This window comes from Camelus dromedarius, chromosome 14 (genome assembly GCF_036321535.1).
Source record: "Camelus dromedarius isolate mCamDro1 chromosome 14, mCamDro1.pat, whole genome shotgun sequence".
Taxonomy (NCBI): Eukaryota; Metazoa; Chordata; class Mammalia; order Artiodactyla; family Camelidae; genus Camelus; species Camelus dromedarius.
In genome coordinates, this window is record NC_087449.1 from 36124058 (window position 1) to 36142474 (window position 18417).

Below are 18417 nucleotides of genomic sequence, written 5' to 3' on the forward strand. Positions count from 1 at the left end.
CTTTTTATGAAAAATCTAATACTAGGCTTTTGGTTTCAACAGAAAATAGAAATGTTTTTTAGTGCCCAAACATATGTGTGTGTGTGTGTATATATATATATTTTTTTTTTTTTTAAGAAATAGATGAATTTTAAACCTCATGGAAGTCACACAAGTATTAACTTTTTAGAAAGGTTTTCAGGAAGAATAACATTAGTCCAGTTTAAGCTAGACAAGAACAGAGAATAGTATAATTTCATTTATTTGTTGTGCCAACAAACATTTGCCAAGCCACTTACTCTGTGTTGTGATTCTCATTTTATGGGAGAGGCCCAGGAGCTTAAAAAGATAAAGTAAGTAACAGAACCAGGATTTGCACCACGTTTTCTAGCATTAAATCCAGTGTTTGTCCATCAAGCTATTTGTATGACATGTAATAAGAGTTTCACATGTTAGTCTCAACTTCTCCAGAACTAGAACATGCCGTATTTGTCTCTGGGTCCCCAGTGCCTCTCACAGGGTTCAGTCTTGGTGTGCAGTCAGGGGGTGTGTGATGAATGGGCTTATGAATGACTGAGTAAAAAAACAAGCACTATCTTTTATATTTTTTCAAAAGCTTCCTTTACCCAGCTGAGAGGTTTCTCTCCATGGAAGGTATGTTTTCTCCAAAATAAACCTGAAATGGATCAAAAGGCTTTTTTTTTTCATTTCTACTCTTCCCACAAAGTGAAAAAAGTTCCTTTGTTACTTAAAATATCTACACCAGATCGTGCGATGCCGCCTCTTAGCGCAAGTGCTTATTATTGTGGCTAATTTGGTCGCATGTGTTTGAAGGAGAACAATGCCTCAGAAATTTTTAAAAGCAAAACAGCAATCTGAAGCGTTTGTTGTAATGAGATGTAAATTGCCAACATTGTAGTGAAGCCGACTAAAATTTGCAATGAAGTGTTTTTTCCCCCTAAATTAAAAGCACTAGAGGCCCTCCCTCTTCTCCTCAAAGAAACCACATGCTTTTTGGTCCTTCTCTTTCTGATTCTATAGTACTAAACACCCCGCTTTACTGACTGATCCATTCCTCCCTTCATCTGCCATTTCCTGAGCCTGTGTCTGAGCGTCTGTTAGGTGTCTGCCTCGGTGCCAGGCTCTCAGGAGGCATTATCAGCCTGCATGGTGACTATTGGCTGCCCCCATTTTGCAGGTAGGAAAGACCAGGCACAGAGAGGTGAGGTGACATGTCTGAGGTCATGCAGCTTGGATTCACACCCAGGTTTCCTGACAGACTCCTTCCAGGATATGCCTTGGGTCGGTCTGTCCTCTTTGCCAAGGCACCGGGTACCTTCTGTATACTGCACTGAAGGAGGCAGGTGCCGAGAGTGGTGCCCATCCCTGGCAGCCACCAGCTGTTAAACAGCGCTCACCCAGAATGTTGGGAAGCAGTGTTCCTTGAGAGCCAGAAGATCCTAGTACAGTGGCCTCAGTATTTGACAAAACCCTCTTAGTCCCTGAGGAGACCGGCACAGGGCTTATGGGTTTGCCGTGGAGCACAAGCACCCGCTCTGGGCTTGGCCTGTGCTCCAGACTTAGGGCAAAAGACCAGCAGGGCCCCAGCTCACAGAGGACTGACTCGAGCTCCCACATGTGACGCCTGTGTGGGGCAGAGGCAGGGGGGGTGAGCCGTTATTTACCGGGCACCCGCTCTGTACCAGAGTCTGGATTAATCATTTCATATATATGGTTAACTTATTTAATCTCCAGTCTGGCCAGGTTGCTGTTATCATTCCTTCTTTCAGGTGAGGCGACAGGGTCGGAAAGGTTAAGTAATTATTGATATGTAAAATTACCTGTGGAGGGTAGAATTTGAACCAGGCCCTGTGCTGAGCCCTGGTCTCTAACATAAAAACACACAGTCCCTGCCTGCCCTCAGCCCTTACAGTCTAGGGGGAAGGCAGGCGTAGAAACTGATACGTGCATCTGATTATTATTGGGAGGAAGGGTTCCAAAGGAGAGACCTACCTATCTGAGGACACTCACAGCTTACCTGAACAGCAAGTGGCAAATCCAGAATGTAAACCTCAGTCTCTGACTCCAAATTCTAAGCCAAGGGGTGAAGAGAATTGCTCACCTCTGAAAGGATGGGATGCCTCATAGAGGAGGTGGCATTTGAGTCAGGCCTTGAATCCCTGGTGGCCTTTGTGGGTGGGCATCTGTGGGGTGGAATGATCTGGACAGAGGGAACAGCACCAGCAAAGGCTGGGAAGCGGGAAGGAGTGGTGTATGTGAGGAGAGGGTTAGACAGGCCACTTTGGAATGAGGAGAACAGGGTGGAGCCAAAGAAGTGACCCTTGCTCTCAGCCCTTCTTCCTTCTGATGTCCCTTATGTGTCCCTCTGTAGCCATCTGAACTGTTCATTCCCCTGGCTAGATGTTTCTGATTTCTGTTTAACAGCCCTAACTTCTACTCCATGGGCTGCAAAAAAAGGTTGCAGATATTTGAGAACAGCTTCCCATTCACCCCAACTCCCACCCCCAAGAACCTCCACTCAGCAGTAGGGCTTTATTTCAGAATCTCTGCCCCAGCCCATTTAAGTCTCTTTCCCCCTACAACTCTCTTCCTCCTCTCATGTTATGAAGAATTTACTGAGAGCCTGCAATGTGCCAGGCATTGCCCAAGGTGCCAAGATTGCAAAGAGAATAAAACTTTGCCCTTGCAGAGCTTTGGTGTGGACAGCAGACAGACTGGTAGATGGTTGCAAATATAATTGGCTGGAAGTATTTACAATTTAAAGAACCCCTTCCTGGTAGTGATCAGAGCAAGACCTCACGAAAGAGATACCTAAGCTCTGTTCTTCAGTCTGACCAGGGGCTTGGCAGGCAGATGAGGTGGCATTCAAAGCCAGAACAGTAGCACATCCAGAGGTGCAGAGGCCTGGGACAGCAGAGCATCTGGGGACCGAGTAGAGGTCAGTATCAGGGGAGAGCAGGAACCGAGCACCAGAGAAGAGAGGAAGCTGGTTGTTCTAGGCCTTAAGGAGGATATGGTGTGCAACTTAATTTTGAGGGTAATGGAAGCCTAAGCAAGGAAGGAGATGGTCATGAGATCTGTTTGGCAGCCATTGTGGATAGGGATGGAGAGAAACAGACTGAAGTCAGAGCTGAACTGGATTCATTCTCTTGTCCAACATCTTCCTCTCACAGAAGGAAAAGGAAGCTTTAGAGGAGGAACACCATCTTGCCAAATGTGCCCTGTGAGCCACTGTCTGTGTGGACCACCTCCTCTCAGCCCACTCCTGTTTCTTGTTGCTGAATATCAGAGCAGGAAGAGACCCCAGATGCCAACTCAGCCAAGCCCCTTAGGGGACACTGAAGTAATTACTTCTTCCCTGATCTAAGGAAAGATTAAATGCTCCACTTGAGTTTGTATCTCAGAAACTCAACCAAGATCTCACACAGAAAGAGGAGAAACTTTGGCATCTGCTTCTGAAACTTTAGAATTATTCATTCATTGTTGTCATTCTCTTATTCATGGAGCAGACATTCAGAGAGCAGCTCCTCATGCCAGGTGCTGGGACAGAGAATAAGCCCTAGGCCCAGCGCTTGAGGGGGTCACGCAGTGTTGGGAGATGCTATTAGAACCATTATGATGCCATCGGTCCTTCACTCTGCCAACCTGTGCATCCACAGTTCACTGGCCTGTGGTCACACAATTAAAACACAGCAAAGCCAGGAAGGAGCCCTAAACTCGGTCTCCCAAGATGAGCCCTGCCCTTTCATCTGCTCTGTGTTTCTCCCCAGCCATGCTGCATTCAGCTTTGTGTGCTTGTACTGAAATAGTTGGAGACTGCAGAGATTCAGTCTTGCAGATGGCAGCTGCCAGCAACTCAGGAATGATATTCTTGTTCTGGGAAGCCCTGTCAGGAGGAATTTTAGTAACAAAATCACCAATACCTTCCCAACCACCAGCCAAAGAAAGAATGTGGCAATTGAACATAAAATTGTAATCAGATTGTTGGTGAGGACTTTAGTACATAAAGTGCTCTGTACCAAGTGGCCCACATGGTTAGGATAAGGGAAGGTAGGACCATGAAACTCACTGGTTACTTAAGTTATATGCACAACCTTGGGGACTGGCTTTGCTAGTAGCTGAATTACTGATCCCAGTCAACTCCTGAAATATTTGCGTAGGGAGGATTTCCAGGATGCTAAACTCTCCACTGGCCTTTGGAGTTGCTCTCCTGCAAAAGTTAATCAAGTCTTTGGGCCATATTTACTCATTTTCATCCTGTTTCTCTGCCTTTTGGTAATCAAGACACAATAGGTGATTTTTTTAAAAGTCCATCATTTTTAAAAGCTAATGGAGGAAAAAATATACCCTTTAGAAACCACCACCATTTATCTAGCTGCCTTTCACTGTTTAAACCACACATAATTTGTGTTGATTGCATTAAAATAAAAATCAGGGTAGCTGCTGGTTCAGGCAATCAGGGGCTTGATCTGTATTGTATTTTAATTTCTTGGTAGAAATGCTCCTGTGTATTGTAGATGCTAGGTCTTGGCGGGGAGGCCTTTGCATTTCTGCCCCCTGCTCTCCTGTCTTCTGCTGTGGCCTGCTTCGTATAGGCTGCAGAGATGGGATTTCGGCAAATACACAATTTGGATATTGCAGTCATTGCCACCCCTTGTCTACTCCAGTCTTAGCAGGACCTCTTTCCTGTGCGAGAGGTCAAGTCCCCTGCATTTTCATTCAGGCAGTGACACCCTGGAAGACTGCTTCTCGTTCACGCTTAATTAGTCTAGTCCATTCTTGTCTTCCGGTTTTATACCTTTTCCCTTGTGACATTCATACCTTATATTATTTTCAAGCTTGGGTTTAAGTGTCATCCAATGGACAAAAATAAGCCAGCCTATTTTTTGTGTGTGCCACTATGTGCTGATAGATGCGTAGTTGAAAATATTTGCCTTTTATTTTCCTTGGAGTTCTAGACAGATCTCTTTTCTTAACTGCCTAGGTCCCGCCATTGACTTGGAAAAAGTAAAGTCAGAATGTCTCGAGCCCGAGCCGGAGTTACGGAGCACTTTCAGTGAGGAAGCAAATACGTCGTCCTATTACCCCGCTCCTGCACCTGTCATGGACAAGTATATCCTAGACAATGGCAAGGTAGTGTTTCAAGCTCACTATCCATTCCCTGCAAGTCCTGGCTAGTCAGAGCGAAGATGGAGAATATGGTGGGAGCTTTTCGAGAGATAGCTTGACCGCTTGGCCTCCTGGCCTCTCCTCGAGTGACTGCTTCCAGAAATCATGGGTTAGAGCTAGAGGAGCTTTACGAGGACTTTTTCTTTTTCTCTTCTTCTTTTTTTTTTTTCCTTTGGCAAATGTTGGGTTGAAACAACTGTAAAACTAAACTGACATTTAAAAACAGCTTATTAGCGAGAAAGATTTTTTTAAAAAATGATAATTTAATGAAACCAGATGCATAAAATTTATAAGGTGATTGAGAAATGATATATCTGCATTACAGCTATGGATACAACTCATTATTTACCCATTCACCATTTACAAAGTACCTGTGTGTTCTACGCCCTGCGCTAAATGCTAGGTGTGCAGTGGTGAACGGGACATGCTCCTTACCCGTAGGCAGCTCGCAAGTTGTCCATTTAGCATGGTTAGCCCACAGTCCTAGGACCACAGTCTAACTCCTCAGATTTTATTGTAAGACTCTTGAAAAAGATTATGAAAGAAAACTTAAGCACTATTAGTAGTTATATTGGTACAGGAGTATAGCCTTTGGAAATCTTAAAGTCATATGATGATATAGTAGCTGGGCAGGGAGAAGACTGTTCTAAAAAACTTCCCACATCCAAGTGAGTTCATCTTGGAGGAAATATGTCGGATCCCTTTGTCTAGGCACTGATCAGATGCAGTTTTACTGTAATATCCTCTGCCACCATGGCATACATTACAGACATCTCCTCTCCTTCTCCTCAAAGACTCAATCTGTGTCAGTCTGTTTTTCTTGCCTTATGCTTCAGAAGGTCTCTGTTAATCCAGTATTGTTCCCTAGTGGGTTGATGAGAAAGAAAAGGTTGTCTTATTTGGGTTTGTCCAGATATATCCCTGCAACTGGCCAGACCGAGCCAAAGCAAATATTGTCAGGCTGAGGAAGTGAAACTTGTTAGTCTTTAGGGCTCTCTTGGGTATGCTACCCTCATCTCCCACAGAGAACTTCCTCCCCTGCAGAGGCAGAACTGAGGGGCCAGGCCATGGGCCCGTTCTGCATTGCCTTGGTCCAGCCAACAGGCTTGAAGAGTCTGCTCTGCAGGGGAGAGATGGCATGACACAGTGGAAGTAGGCAACTAGAATCCTGAGTTTAAGCTTAGCTCTTTCTTTGTCCTGCTTGTATGACTCTGGGTTTCTCTTCTGCAGGCCTCAGTGTCCCTGTCTGTGCCAGATGGGATCAGATCAATGCTCTCCATAGGCCTTTAATGACTCAAACTGTGTATCTGGGTTGGGTGAACCTTCCCCAACTGGAGATAAAGAAAAGACTATTCTGTATTTGTTGATTTCTTTTCAGTCATGATCACATTGTTTAATAACTAGAGACTTTTTCTTGAAGTAGCTTCTTAGAGAAATCTATTTCTCTCTTGCTTTGAAGACTGATGGACAGTTTCGGAGCATTATGAGGGCCTCTTTTGCAAAGGGATCATTTTTCCTCCAGAATGATGGGTCTCTCAAAAGTTGTGTAATTTTTTTCACACTTGAGTCGCACAGCAAATCTTGAAAGTGCTAATTTTGTTTTTTCATTGATCATTGCCAACATTTTGCTATAAAACTAGCCTGGCTTTTGTTTACAACTAATTTGTAGTCAGACAGAAATTTTTAAAGGAGAGGAAAGGAAATACTGGAAATGGATGGCAGCTTCGTAGAGAGGTGTTCCCCATCCCAGAAGTCGCCATCATTATTCTTGGCTCTGCTATTGCTTCTGACCATTCCTTCTTTCTGCCTTCATCTCTGCAAAGCCTAGAGCTTAGAACGGGATCCATTTCCTAGTAGGAAACTAGTTTTGTCCTGCAAAACATTTCACAAAGACATTTTTTTTTATCAAATCTCATCTCAGATGCCATATTTTTAATAACTTCCCTTGAAAACATAAGACTAACATTTGGTCAAATAGTGGACTGTGGTTTATGTGAATCAGGCTTGCCACAAAATTTACTTTCTGATTTTGATAAAGTACATTGCTTTTCTTTGTCTTAAGATGTTTTATTTCAAAAACTCATTGAATCATAAAGCACAAAAACCATTGAAGTTTAAATAGTCTAATTTATGCATGGGATAGATGGGGAAATACATCCAGAGAAGGGACTCGTCTGCAGTTATACAACAGGTTAGAGGCAGGCAGGCAGGGGACTACAAGCCAAGTCTCCCAGCTCCTGGGTCAGTGCTCTTTCCAGTCTATTCTGCTGCACTCCTGAAAGCAGGGCATTGCTCCAGGTGACCCTGAGCTTTATTGACCTCAGGAGCCCTTGTCTCAAATGCACCAGCATGTACCTGTGAGTGGTCTCACCCAGGGCCATTTCCTTCTGTGATGGAAAGTTGGCCTTGTACTGAATGCATGTCAGAAAATATTTTATTCTCCAAGGAATAGCAGCTCATCAGAACTGAAAGCCATTAAGTTATATTAAATATGCCCTTCAGATTCTTACTGCTTTGTGTTCAGACTGGTCCTGATCACTCTGTAGGGGATGTAAGAGGCAAAGCCTCGGCCTCTCCCCACAGAGATGTACTGTGACGGGCTGAATCAGGTAAAAGGCTCTCAGTAGGCCAGAAATTCAGAGGGGATAGAACTTGGCCCTGAAGTAGTTCAGGAGTGTTTCCTGGATTGGAGACTGGGGCTTGAAAGATTAACAGGCTTAAAAAGACAGAAGGTAAGGCATTCATTCCTGGGTGAGGGAAAGGCATGAACAGAGACACTGATAGAGAAAGACGTTAAAGGAAGTAAGGAAATAACAGTTACTGGGTGTGTGCTGTCCACCTGATGTTTTACTCATGTTATTTAATCCTCAGAACAGCTCTGTAAATCAGGTAGTGATCTGCCTCCGGTACAGCTGAGAAAAGTAAGGCTCAGAGAAGTTAAGTGACTAGCCCAAGATACCCAGCTAGTAGGTAGAAGGGCCAGGATTCATACTCAGGGCTGCAGACTCCAGAGCCCACCTTCTTTCTGTTACCGCACACTGGAAGGAGAAGGAAATGAATGAGTTTGGGTGCATCATTGAGTGATGGACATAGTACAGTTAGTAGGCTGAATGGAAACAGGATTCTAGAGGACCTTTAAAGCCAACTGAGGAAGTTGGATTTGATGTGACAGGAAACGGGGAGCTATTCAAGATTCCAGAGGGTTAACATAAAAACACAGAGTTGAAAGACTGTGAAAGTCATCTAGTCAAAGAAGGAAAGCCATGTTTTAGGGAAATTAATCTGGCAGTGTTTACAGCATGGGTTGGAGGGAGCAGGGGCTGGAGGCAGGAAGGCCAGCCCATGGCTTTTGCCCTGACTGCGTGTGAACTGCGGTGGGTGCTGGCCAGGGAAGTGGCCGGGCAGGTACCGAGGAGGACTCAGTAGGAAAGCCAGCTGAATACCGATGTGTTAGATCTGCTTTATTTCTACCACATTAGCACCACCGTGACACTGGCAGCAGCAGGAAAAGCCAGGAGAGCATGGGCTTCAGGGTCGTACAGATTTGTGTTTGAATCTTGATTCTAAAATTTACTGATAGTATGTCTTAGGGAAAGTAATTAGTCCTTCTGAATCTCTGTTCATCTCTGGAAATTAGGAATAATTATTCCTACCTATTTCCATCTTTTAAGGTCATTATGAGGATTAAATTGAGAGTACAAAAACTAGTTCATTAAAAGTACTCAAAAAATATTGATGACCCTTTCTTTTGTAGACATTGGCTAAAAAGAGAGACTGTCATCTCTCTTTTAAGAACAATAAATGAAAAGATTATAGGAAAGCAAGGCCTGGGGTAGAAAAGAGCAGAGATCTTTGAAAAACTGAAGTTGTCTTCTCTGAAGTTTTCTGATTCTGAATTTAATCTAATTCACATTCCTTGTTTTCCCCCTCTCTCAGGAAGCGTGCGTGGGTAGCCCCAGAGAGTTATCCAAGGAGGTGACTTGGGGTCCATCAGGGAGCAGCAGGGAACTTGTCCCTAGCATGCCTGATCTGGCACACAGACTGCCCACCTGCAGTTCAGACTGCGGAGAACAGGCCAGACTTGACCTTGGGTCGATCTTGCCCAGCCAGCCCCAGGCAGCACATTTCACTCCAGGTTGCTTATCTTCCCGAGCCCTGTGAACAGATTTGCATCACCAAAGTTTGCAGCACAGGGAGGCCAGGTGGATCTGGTTATCTGATATCGTGCCTGCAGAGGTCCAAATGATCTTTTGAGCAAAAGGAAGTGAAGTTAGATGTGGCAGGTAGATTGTTTACTTACTGACATTCATGGGTGGGCTATGTTGCTATATTTTTTTCTTTTTAACGGTTGGAAGACTTTAGTAATTGGTGAAGGAAGAAGTGTTGCTGGCTGACCTTGCTGCCCAACTGTGCATGCCCATCTTGCTGTCCAAGCCAGTCTTCAGTAGAAGGATCTTCGAATCTCTGAACAATGCTGGCCAGTCGGCCATCAGTCTGGGTGTGTATGTAGTCTCTCAGACCAGGACTCTCGAGGGACATCTCCCGACCATGCAAGGTTGATGACTTACAGTCTTTCTGCAGACTTTTGGCGGGAACTTTCCATTCCCCTTAGAAAGTGTAACTTGTCAGTGGCTGTCTCCCCTCCATCCCCTCAGAGGCCATTTCTACCCTCCTTAGACTCAGCAGAAACACAGCATAAATGACAATGTCAAAGTCAAAACTTAATTTTTACTGATTAGTTTTAGCAAATGGTTTTTAAATTGTTAAAAGACCCAGAAAGGAAAAAAAAATGCAAAGCTCACTGCTAGATCATTCCAAGACTTTTGCATTTATTGACTCTGCACTGAAACTTTCTGAGCGCTTCCCTTATAGTGAGTGTGAAATTGTGTTTTGTTCTGTATGCTGTCAGAATCAGACGAGGACACAATGGTTGTGTCCAATTTGTTAAAATCATACGTGTTCTGAGCCAGAAAGAGCTTAGCTGGAATCCAGTTCTCCCAGTTCAGTTCACAGGAACCTGAAGCCAGAAATGGGGAGGACTTGCACAAACATAACCCCGTGAACGGCAGAGCCTGGACAGCGGCTCTCCTCACTCCGGCTGCCAGTGGTTGCCACACTTAGCTGTACGTTGCAATTACCTGAGGAGCTTTAAACCATCCTGACCCCCAGCCCCGCCACCAACAAAACAGATCAGCTCTGCAGCTTAGTAGTTGAGTGACTTTCAGCCAGTGGCTTCACCTGTCTCAACCTCGTTTTTCCACCTGAAATGAAAATAGTGCTCTAACACCTTCCTTCCAGGGTTGCTGTAAAGATTTGAGATAGTGGATATAAAGCACTAGAATAAGACCTGGCACATTACAAGTATTCACTAAATGGTTATTATTATTGCCCTTAAAGGAAGCTTATTTAGTGTTTATGGAACAAGACCTCTTTTAGTTGTTTAGAAATCTCTTGTAAAGGACAAGAAAAGTGTCCAGCTGCCATCCTGTCTGGCTAATCAGGTGCTTGCTTGTGTTCTTCTCCCCTTCAGGTCCATCTGGGAAGCGGGATTTGGGTTGATGAGGAGAAATGGCACCAGCTACAAGTAACCCAAGGAGATTCCAAGTACACAAAGAACTTGGCAGTCATGATTTGGGGAACAGATGTTCTGAAGAACAGAAGCGTCACAGGAGTTGCCACAAAAAAAAAGAAAGATGCAGTCCCTAAGCCACCCCTCTCTCCTCACAAACTAAGCATTGTCAGAGGTGGGTCACGCAGTGGAAATGCGGTGGCTAGGGTGCTGTCCTTTACTCTGTCAGGAATGTGTTGGGCACATTTCTGTTTGACAAACACTTGCTGAAGCCCCTCTGCACCAGGCCCCGGGCTGGGCATGGGGACATAGGAGCAGATATGGGCCTGGTCCCAGACGAGTTTGCATTTCACAGGGCACGTGGGCTGTGGACACAAGTACAGTTCACGGAGCTCGCATGCGAGAGAGGCAGAAGGGAGTTCTCAGGAGGGGAGGAGACCCCTAGCTGGAAAATCAGGGAAGGGTTCCTGGGGAAAGGGGTCACTGGATCAGGCTTTGAAGGATACATCAGACATGGAGACGCAGATCTGCAAAGAGAGGAACTTCGGGAGGCAGAAGCATCTGGAACAAAGGCTAGAGTTGGGAAGGGAGTGCTGCTATGTACTGAGAGTGGTAAAGGTCGCAGCTAGGGGACCAGGTCATGGGAGACCTAGCGTTGTGCCTTGAGCAGTTAATGAGATGGAGACAGCTGAGGGTGGCTGAACTCAGCTTCTCTTCTGGTGTTTGGGAGGGGTTGGAGGGAAGGCAGAGAGTCAGCGAGTCATTTGTCCCCCTAAAGATAGGGCTGCAGTGTGGACTCCTTGATTTTCCCTCTCTCCTTCTTGTCTTCCTTCCTTCCTTCCCTCTTTCTTCTTTCTTTCCACTGTCTCTCCCACCCTCTCTTCATCCGTTCACTAAACTCTTATTCTTTGCCAGGCTTTCTTGTGGGTATTGAGGACACAAAGAGGGATGAGACATAGTCTCCATCTGCAGGGAGCTCACTGCCTCTTGGGGAAGATGAACACACGAATAGCTAGTTACTGTACAGATAATACAGATTAGAGAGACAGGCAGGAAAGTACATGGGAGCAGAGAGAATATAGTAACTGCTAATTATTCTGAGCACTTACTGTGTTTCAAGTTCTGGGTTTTTTTATGATTCTGTTTTTAAAAATGCTTTTACATATATTAACTCATTTACTCTTCATAATACTCCTACTGTTGGCTACTATTATGATCCCTGTTTTACAGATGAGGAACCTGGTCACAGAGATGTTAAGTAACTTGCTCAGGTCACACAGCTTTAGGGGTAGAGCCAGGAGTCCAAGCCAGGAGGGCTGGCTTCAGAAGCTATATTCCTAACCAGTAGTCTCTAAGTGTCCAGCTGCCATGTACTGATGAAGAAAGTAAGACTCAATCAGTCAACATTTTGAACGGGCCTTGTAACAGGTTCTGAGGCAGACAACAAATACGTCCATGAACAAATCAGAGAATTTCAGGTACTGATGAAAGGCTGTGAAACACCGTCAACCTTCAGTAGCGATGTTAGCTGGGGTGGTTGGAGAAGGCCTGTTTAAGGAGGTGAATTTGAGCTGGGGACTGGATGTGGAGGAAGCAGCCCTGTAAGGGTGTGAGTGGTGGCGAAACAGGCAGAATCAACAGCAGGTACAGAGGCCAGGCATGCCCAAGGGATGGAGGAGCCCCATGAAGCCGCAGAGTCAGGAGTGAGGGGAAGTGAGATCAGGGCGGTGGGTGACAGGCAGCCTTGGAGGGCCCTGAGGGCCACAGTAGCAGCTTGGGTTTACTCCACCTGCAGGAGAAGGGTAATGGAAGTCTTCGAATGGGAGTGACCAAATGGGAGGTCCATTAGGAGGCCAAGGCATGGTCTTGGGGAGAGATGGTGGTGCCATGGACCAAGGTTAGAGCAGTGGAAATATAGAAAAATGGCCAGATTTAGAGTATATTTTGGAGGTCAGGGTGTCAGGACACAAGAAGGTTAAGTGAGCAGCCAGAGGTTACAGCTACGAGGTTGCAGAGCCTGGATGCAAACCCACAACCCCGACTCTGGTCTGGGGCTCGTTCTGCTGTCACGCAGCTGCCTCCCTAGCTGGCTGAGTCATGATTAATTGACTTAGGAAGACGTTTATTTTTAGACAAGTGGAGGTAACCTTGAGTCTGCCAGCTGTCTGAAATTGTGGAGCCTGATTTGGGGGGTCACCCTGAGAAAGCGGCCTTCCTGGGGACACAGCCCTGCCCCACCTGAGAGGTGGCCGACCTCTAATTCTGTTACACTTGTCGGAATGTAACTCAGCAGGTCCCAGGTGTCTTCTGATGACTGGCTGCCCTCCTGTTGTCACGCTGCTTTGGTATAAAATCATCTGCTGTGCATCTGCCTCGGGCACTGGTCCTATCGTAGGATCCATTTCTGCATCCCCATTCCTAGCATAGGGCCTGGCACACAGTAGGAGCTCAGTAAATGAGGGCTGAATAGATGAAACACAGACCTGTATGTCAGTGCCCTCACTGACTTTTCATATGATTGCTTGTGAGTCACTTTCCCTCCGTGTCTCAGTGTCCTTAGGTGAAAACTTACCTCTTAAGATGGTTAAAAGAGCTGCCTAGGATTATAGCTTGGCATAGTTATGTTTGAGATGTGAAAAGAAATTTCTGTTCTTGGTTGACAAGTGAGCTGCCCCCATGGAGCCGACATAACCTCATGATGGTCACATCATTGAAGTTCTTGTCTGGGGCTGGCCGTTCTCTCTGTCTGGATCCCAGCCCACCTGCCTTCCCAAGTACCTGTTCCTGCTCTCCTGGTTCCTTCCCAGCACCATTTAAATATGCTCTGATCACTCATGTCTTGCAGAAACAAAAAACACTCCCTAGAGGCTGTTTCTATCACCCAGATGCTGCCACATCTCTCTTTTCCTTCCCACAACCAGGTTTCCTGAGAAAGTTGTCCCCACTCACTGCCCACGGGCACTAGTAACCCTGGCCTCCGGCTTCCGCGCCCAGCTCCCACGTGCTCTGTTCTTGCCCAGCTTCCCAGGGACTGCCTCCTTACTCAGCCAGGGCGTGCTTTCACCTCCCTCCCAGCACTCTGGGACGTGCCCACGCCTCCTTTCCTGAGAAACCCTCCTGCACACTCGGGTTTTCTCCTGCCTCTGCTTCTCATGCTGCTCCTCTCCTGCTGCTGGCTCCGCCGCCGTCTCCGGCCCTCTTTCTCACTCCACAGAGCTGCCCTCAGCTGGTCTCACTTCTCGTTGCTCCCACTGCCCTCAGCGTGCCCACCGCAGCGCCCTGGGTTGAAACCCACACCTCATCCTGGCCGATGCCTGGCGACCTGGCCTCTGGTGACCCCTCTGAGCTCATGTCACACCACACTTCCCAGCCCCGCTGTGCTCTAACCACAGAGGCCTTCTCCCCATCCCTTCCTGTCCCCACTGCCGGCAGTGCCCTCCCTCTGGTCTGCACATCGTGCCTCCTTCTCGTCATTCAGCAAGGCCTTCTCCAAGTGTCCAGTCTAATAAAGTAGCCTTTCCATTGCTCTCTGTCACATCACCCCCACTAAAGTCTCTGCAGATTTGTTTAGTTACTTGGTGATTGTCTTTCTTCCCCACCCACATTAGGACATAGGCCTTGTGAGCATCTTGCTCAGGGCTAGCGTGTAGTAAATGCTCAGTAAACATCTGTTAAGTCAGTGACCGATTCCCAAATCTCTGTTTGACCTCAGTTCACACTTCCGAGTCCCTGATCCATACATCCAGGGGCCCTCTGCTTGTCTCCTCATGGACGTCCATGTGACCTGGCAGGTCCACACCACTCACCGCTCTCCTTTCCCTTCTCCCAAAGCCTTCAGCCCCTTCTGTGTTCCCTGTCCTGGTGAGTGACACCACCTGCCAGGACCCAGAGATGCCTCGTTCTCGACTCCTCCACATGCCTCACTCGCCATCTCTTCTGCCCCCGTATACCTCTGAAACCATCCACTTCTCTCCAAACCCACTACCCCTTTCGTGGTCCAGGCCACATCATTTCTCTCCTGCCTTATGCCAGCAGCTCCCAGACTCCATATGTAGCCGGAGTGATCTTTCTGAAACCCAGTATGATCCTGTTACCACCACACCATCACAGCCAATCCCTGGTGCCCATTATGAAAGGGTAAGCTTCCTGATGTGTTGTAAAAACACCTTCATAATCTGGCCCCTGGCTCTACTCCAGCTTATTTTTCAGCAGTATTCCCCTTGAACTGCTGTGTTCCTTGAACAAGCCTTGTCCCCTCTCATGTTAGGGAATTTGCAAATGCTGTTCCTGGTGCCTGGAACACAGGTCAGACTGCCCGAATGACATCCGCTGCTCTGTCCAGCTAGCTGCTACTCACTGTCCAGGTCTGCTTAGGAGAACCTTCCTTCAGGAAACCTTCCCTGACCTCGCAGGGGGAGGAGACGCTTCTGTCATGTGTCCTAGAATGCTTTGTGCCTACCTCTGTTCTCTTCTGTCGTATCTTTGCCTCCTAGGCACCTGGTCAGGCAGCCCCTTAGAGCCCATGAATACTTGCCTCTGGTGAATGAGAAGGGAATTGACTTGCCCGAGGCCATACAGCCAGTTTGATCAGAGCCAAGCAGAGCTGGGCTTTTAGGCTTCCCGTTGTCTCCAGGGGTTCCTTGTCTTACTGAAGTACAATGTTAACTACTTTTTTCTTTACTACAGCCGGGTAGGTTTGAATTCTGTCTCCCATCCCACCATACACTCATCATTTTTAGCCTAATTATTTGAGCTCTTCCAGATTTCATTTGACTTGTTCTTCCCATGCAAGCTGTCTGCTAGATTGAGATTGTTTGTGTTTATTTTGTATGATTTTACCACATTTGCTGTATCAAAATGGCAAAGGCCTTGATGCTCACAGCATTGGTGAGGCTTTTCTCTTCCCTTTGGTTTTAAAGCCATTTCTTACGGGAGAGCAGAGGGATATGGTGAACACTGACACTGCTTTAGAAGGATGAAAGCAGGAGGGCTGGAGGAGAGTCTGGCTTTAATGACATATTCCAGAATGACAGTTAAACCTTATTAAGGTCAAATGACCTTTTGCAGAGTGTCTGAGTTTTGCAAATGAGCCACAGCGTTGAGTTCTGGTTAATTTTTATAACTTTTTTAATAGGACACATTAGCGCTGTTATAAACCTTGTTAATTAAGCAATAATCTCAAATGCTCCCTCGCAGAGGGAGACATTCCCAGCAACTGCAGGTGATTAATATCTAGAGTCTAATGAAAGCCTTTGAATCAACCTCAGGGGCCGTTCAGGGCTCTTACCCCAGGAAATGGGAATGATTGCAATTCTGTGGAGGCCTCTCTGAAAAACCTTCCTCCATCTGTACCTTTCTCTTCCTGCCTCTTCTCCGACTCATGCCAGGGCCTCTAAGAGCCATCACACCCATTCCCCATCCCCCTTCTCTCTCCTTTGCCTCTTTATCCACTCTGTTACCTTCCGAGAACTAGGGACTCAGAGCTGGAAGAATCTCCGTAGATGATCAGGTTTAACATCCTGCTTTCCTTTCCCAGAGAGAGTCCCACTCGGGGTGGTGCAGCAGCCAGGGTTAGAGCCAGATTAGAACCCCTGAACTTGGAAACAGTCCTTCTCACAGAGCATCTCCTTGTTTGGTTCGGGTTCCAGTGACGTCACCGCGGGTGTCTGCTCTTTCCTGGCCCAGGGCTGGGGAGGGAGCACCCGTGTTCCAGTCTGTAGACAAGACAGTGTAGTCATGGTTTTATTAGATGGCGATCAGGGCTTTGGTAGAGAAAAGCCCAGGGAAGGGTGGGAGCCCAGAAGGTGTGTAGGCAGTGGGGTCTCCGGACTCAGTCTTGTAGGTTCCAAGAAGGCGAATCTGAAAGAAAGAGTGGGATTTAGGCAGGTGAAGGATACTGGTGGGGTGGCCTGCAGTGGGGAGAGCATCTCAGGTGGATATGGCAGAGGGGGGACCAGAGAGACCCTGCTGCCTACCTTCATGTCTGAGTCCCTACGGAGAGGCCAAGACAAGATGAGGTGAAGGTTAGTCAGGTTGGAAGTGGTCAGGAAGTAGTGAAGGTCAGTTAAAAGCTTTCAGACGTTTCTCTGTGCAAAACCCGTCTCGGCAGGGAGGAGATGGTGCCTCAGAGAAAGAAGACCTGTAGCACGTGCACCTGCAGCAGGGGTGGCAGCAGGGGTGGCAGCAGGGGGCAGGCTGGCCGCGTGCCCATGGAAGGGCTCGGAGTAGGGGAAGTGGCAGTGGGTTCTGCCCAGACTTACCTCCTTTCTCCAGGCCTGTCTTCTCACAGGTTCGTGGAGGGGTTCGCACAGGTTAGTCTGTGACCCCTTCCCGTGCTGTCACTCTACATCACTAGCAGGATTGTCTGCTCTGCCAACTTGGTAAACAAGATTCTGTGTGTCTTCCAGGGCAGTTCCTTAAGATTGGGTTATCAGTCCTGTTTTATAGGTAAGGAAGCTCAGGTTCAAAGAATTTAAAACTCTTGCCCATGATTACATGCCCCCGTGGTACTTTCCCTGCCGGCACTCTCAGTCCCCTGGTGTCCAGAATTGTCATGTCCCCTCAAGTTACTCTAGAAAAGCATTCATTCATTCATTCAACACATATATGCTTAATCTTGCTCCGGTGCCATGCACTGTGCTAGGCCCTGGGAACAATAATTGTAATTAACCCCATACAGGTGCAGTGTTCCTTACAGTCTGAAGAAGGCTTGCAAAATGTTTGTCTCACATCCCTCATGGCAGCCTTAAAAAAGATCATCTGTGGTTTGTTATCCCTGTTTATGAGGCGAGGAATCTAGGACAATGATTCGCCTCGGGTCCCAGGCTAGGAAGTAGGCCAAAGTCGGGCTCCAGCCCGGCCCTGTCTAGGGCTCACTCTTCACTTCATTACAGCAAATGGCAGAGTCAGTAAAAGTGGCCATACTCAGCCTTAATAATCACCGCAGTGCAGTGCCACTCCACACCCACTAGGTTGTCAAAGCCCTAACCGTCCGACATGAAGTGCTGTGGGAGAGATGGGCAGGCGGTCCTTGCACACACTCCTGTTAGGGGGGCTAAGCAGAACAGCCACTGGGGAAGACGGTTTACCAGGCATCACCTAGTAAAGTTCAGCATGCACGCACCCTAACATTAGTTCGTTCCAGCCAGTACTGAGCATTTCCTATGTGTGCCCCAGGAGACATGGCCCAGGGTGCCTGTAACTGCAGATCATGGGAAACAATCCAGGCATCCATTGACAATAAAGTGGGCCAGCCAGTTGTGGAATGGTCAGACGATAGAATACTGCTCACCAGTGGAAGTGAATGACCCGCAGCTGTCCACATCAGCATGGGCAAATCTCCAGACTGGAATGTTGAGTGAAAAAAAGAGTCAGGTGGATATACAGAGTATGGACACACTTGTAAAAAGTAAAAAACAGAGGAAAGGTAGACAATATGTTATTTAAGAATGTATGCATATGTGTTAACATTAAAAGAGAAGCAGAAATTCAGAGTTATCTCTGGTGAGGACAAGGCGAGGATGGGGTTCGGGGTGTGGGCATCTCTGGCTTCAAAGGGACCGATAATGTCCTGTTAAGCAAAGAATGGGCACCTGGATGTTTGTAAATGTACAATGTATATCTGCTTTTTTTCTAAGTACATTTTGTGATGAAAAATTTAAAATACAGTTAAGCGAGAT

At 46.9% G+C, this 18417-nt stretch overlaps 2 protein-coding genes across 4 annotated transcripts in view; both read left to right on the top strand.

The window, feature by feature from the left end:
* The window catches only part of AGBL4 (AGBL carboxypeptidase 4), a 1119623-nt gene that overhangs the window by 925099 nt on the left and 176107 nt on the right, over window positions 1–18417 (top strand).
* The window catches only part of BEND5 (BEN domain containing 5), a 46772-nt gene that overhangs the window by 28060 nt on the left and 295 nt on the right, over window positions 1–18417 (top strand). For all 3 annotated transcript variants that reach the window (XM_031465097.2, XM_064493603.1, XM_031465098.2), the window contains 2 exons: window positions 4985–5133; window positions 10700–10913. In XM_031465097.2, the coding sequence (XP_031320957.1) occupies window positions 4985–5133; window positions 10700–10913 (363 nt within the window). The remainder of the gene's footprint in view (window positions 1–4984; window positions 5134–10699; window positions 10914–18417) is intronic.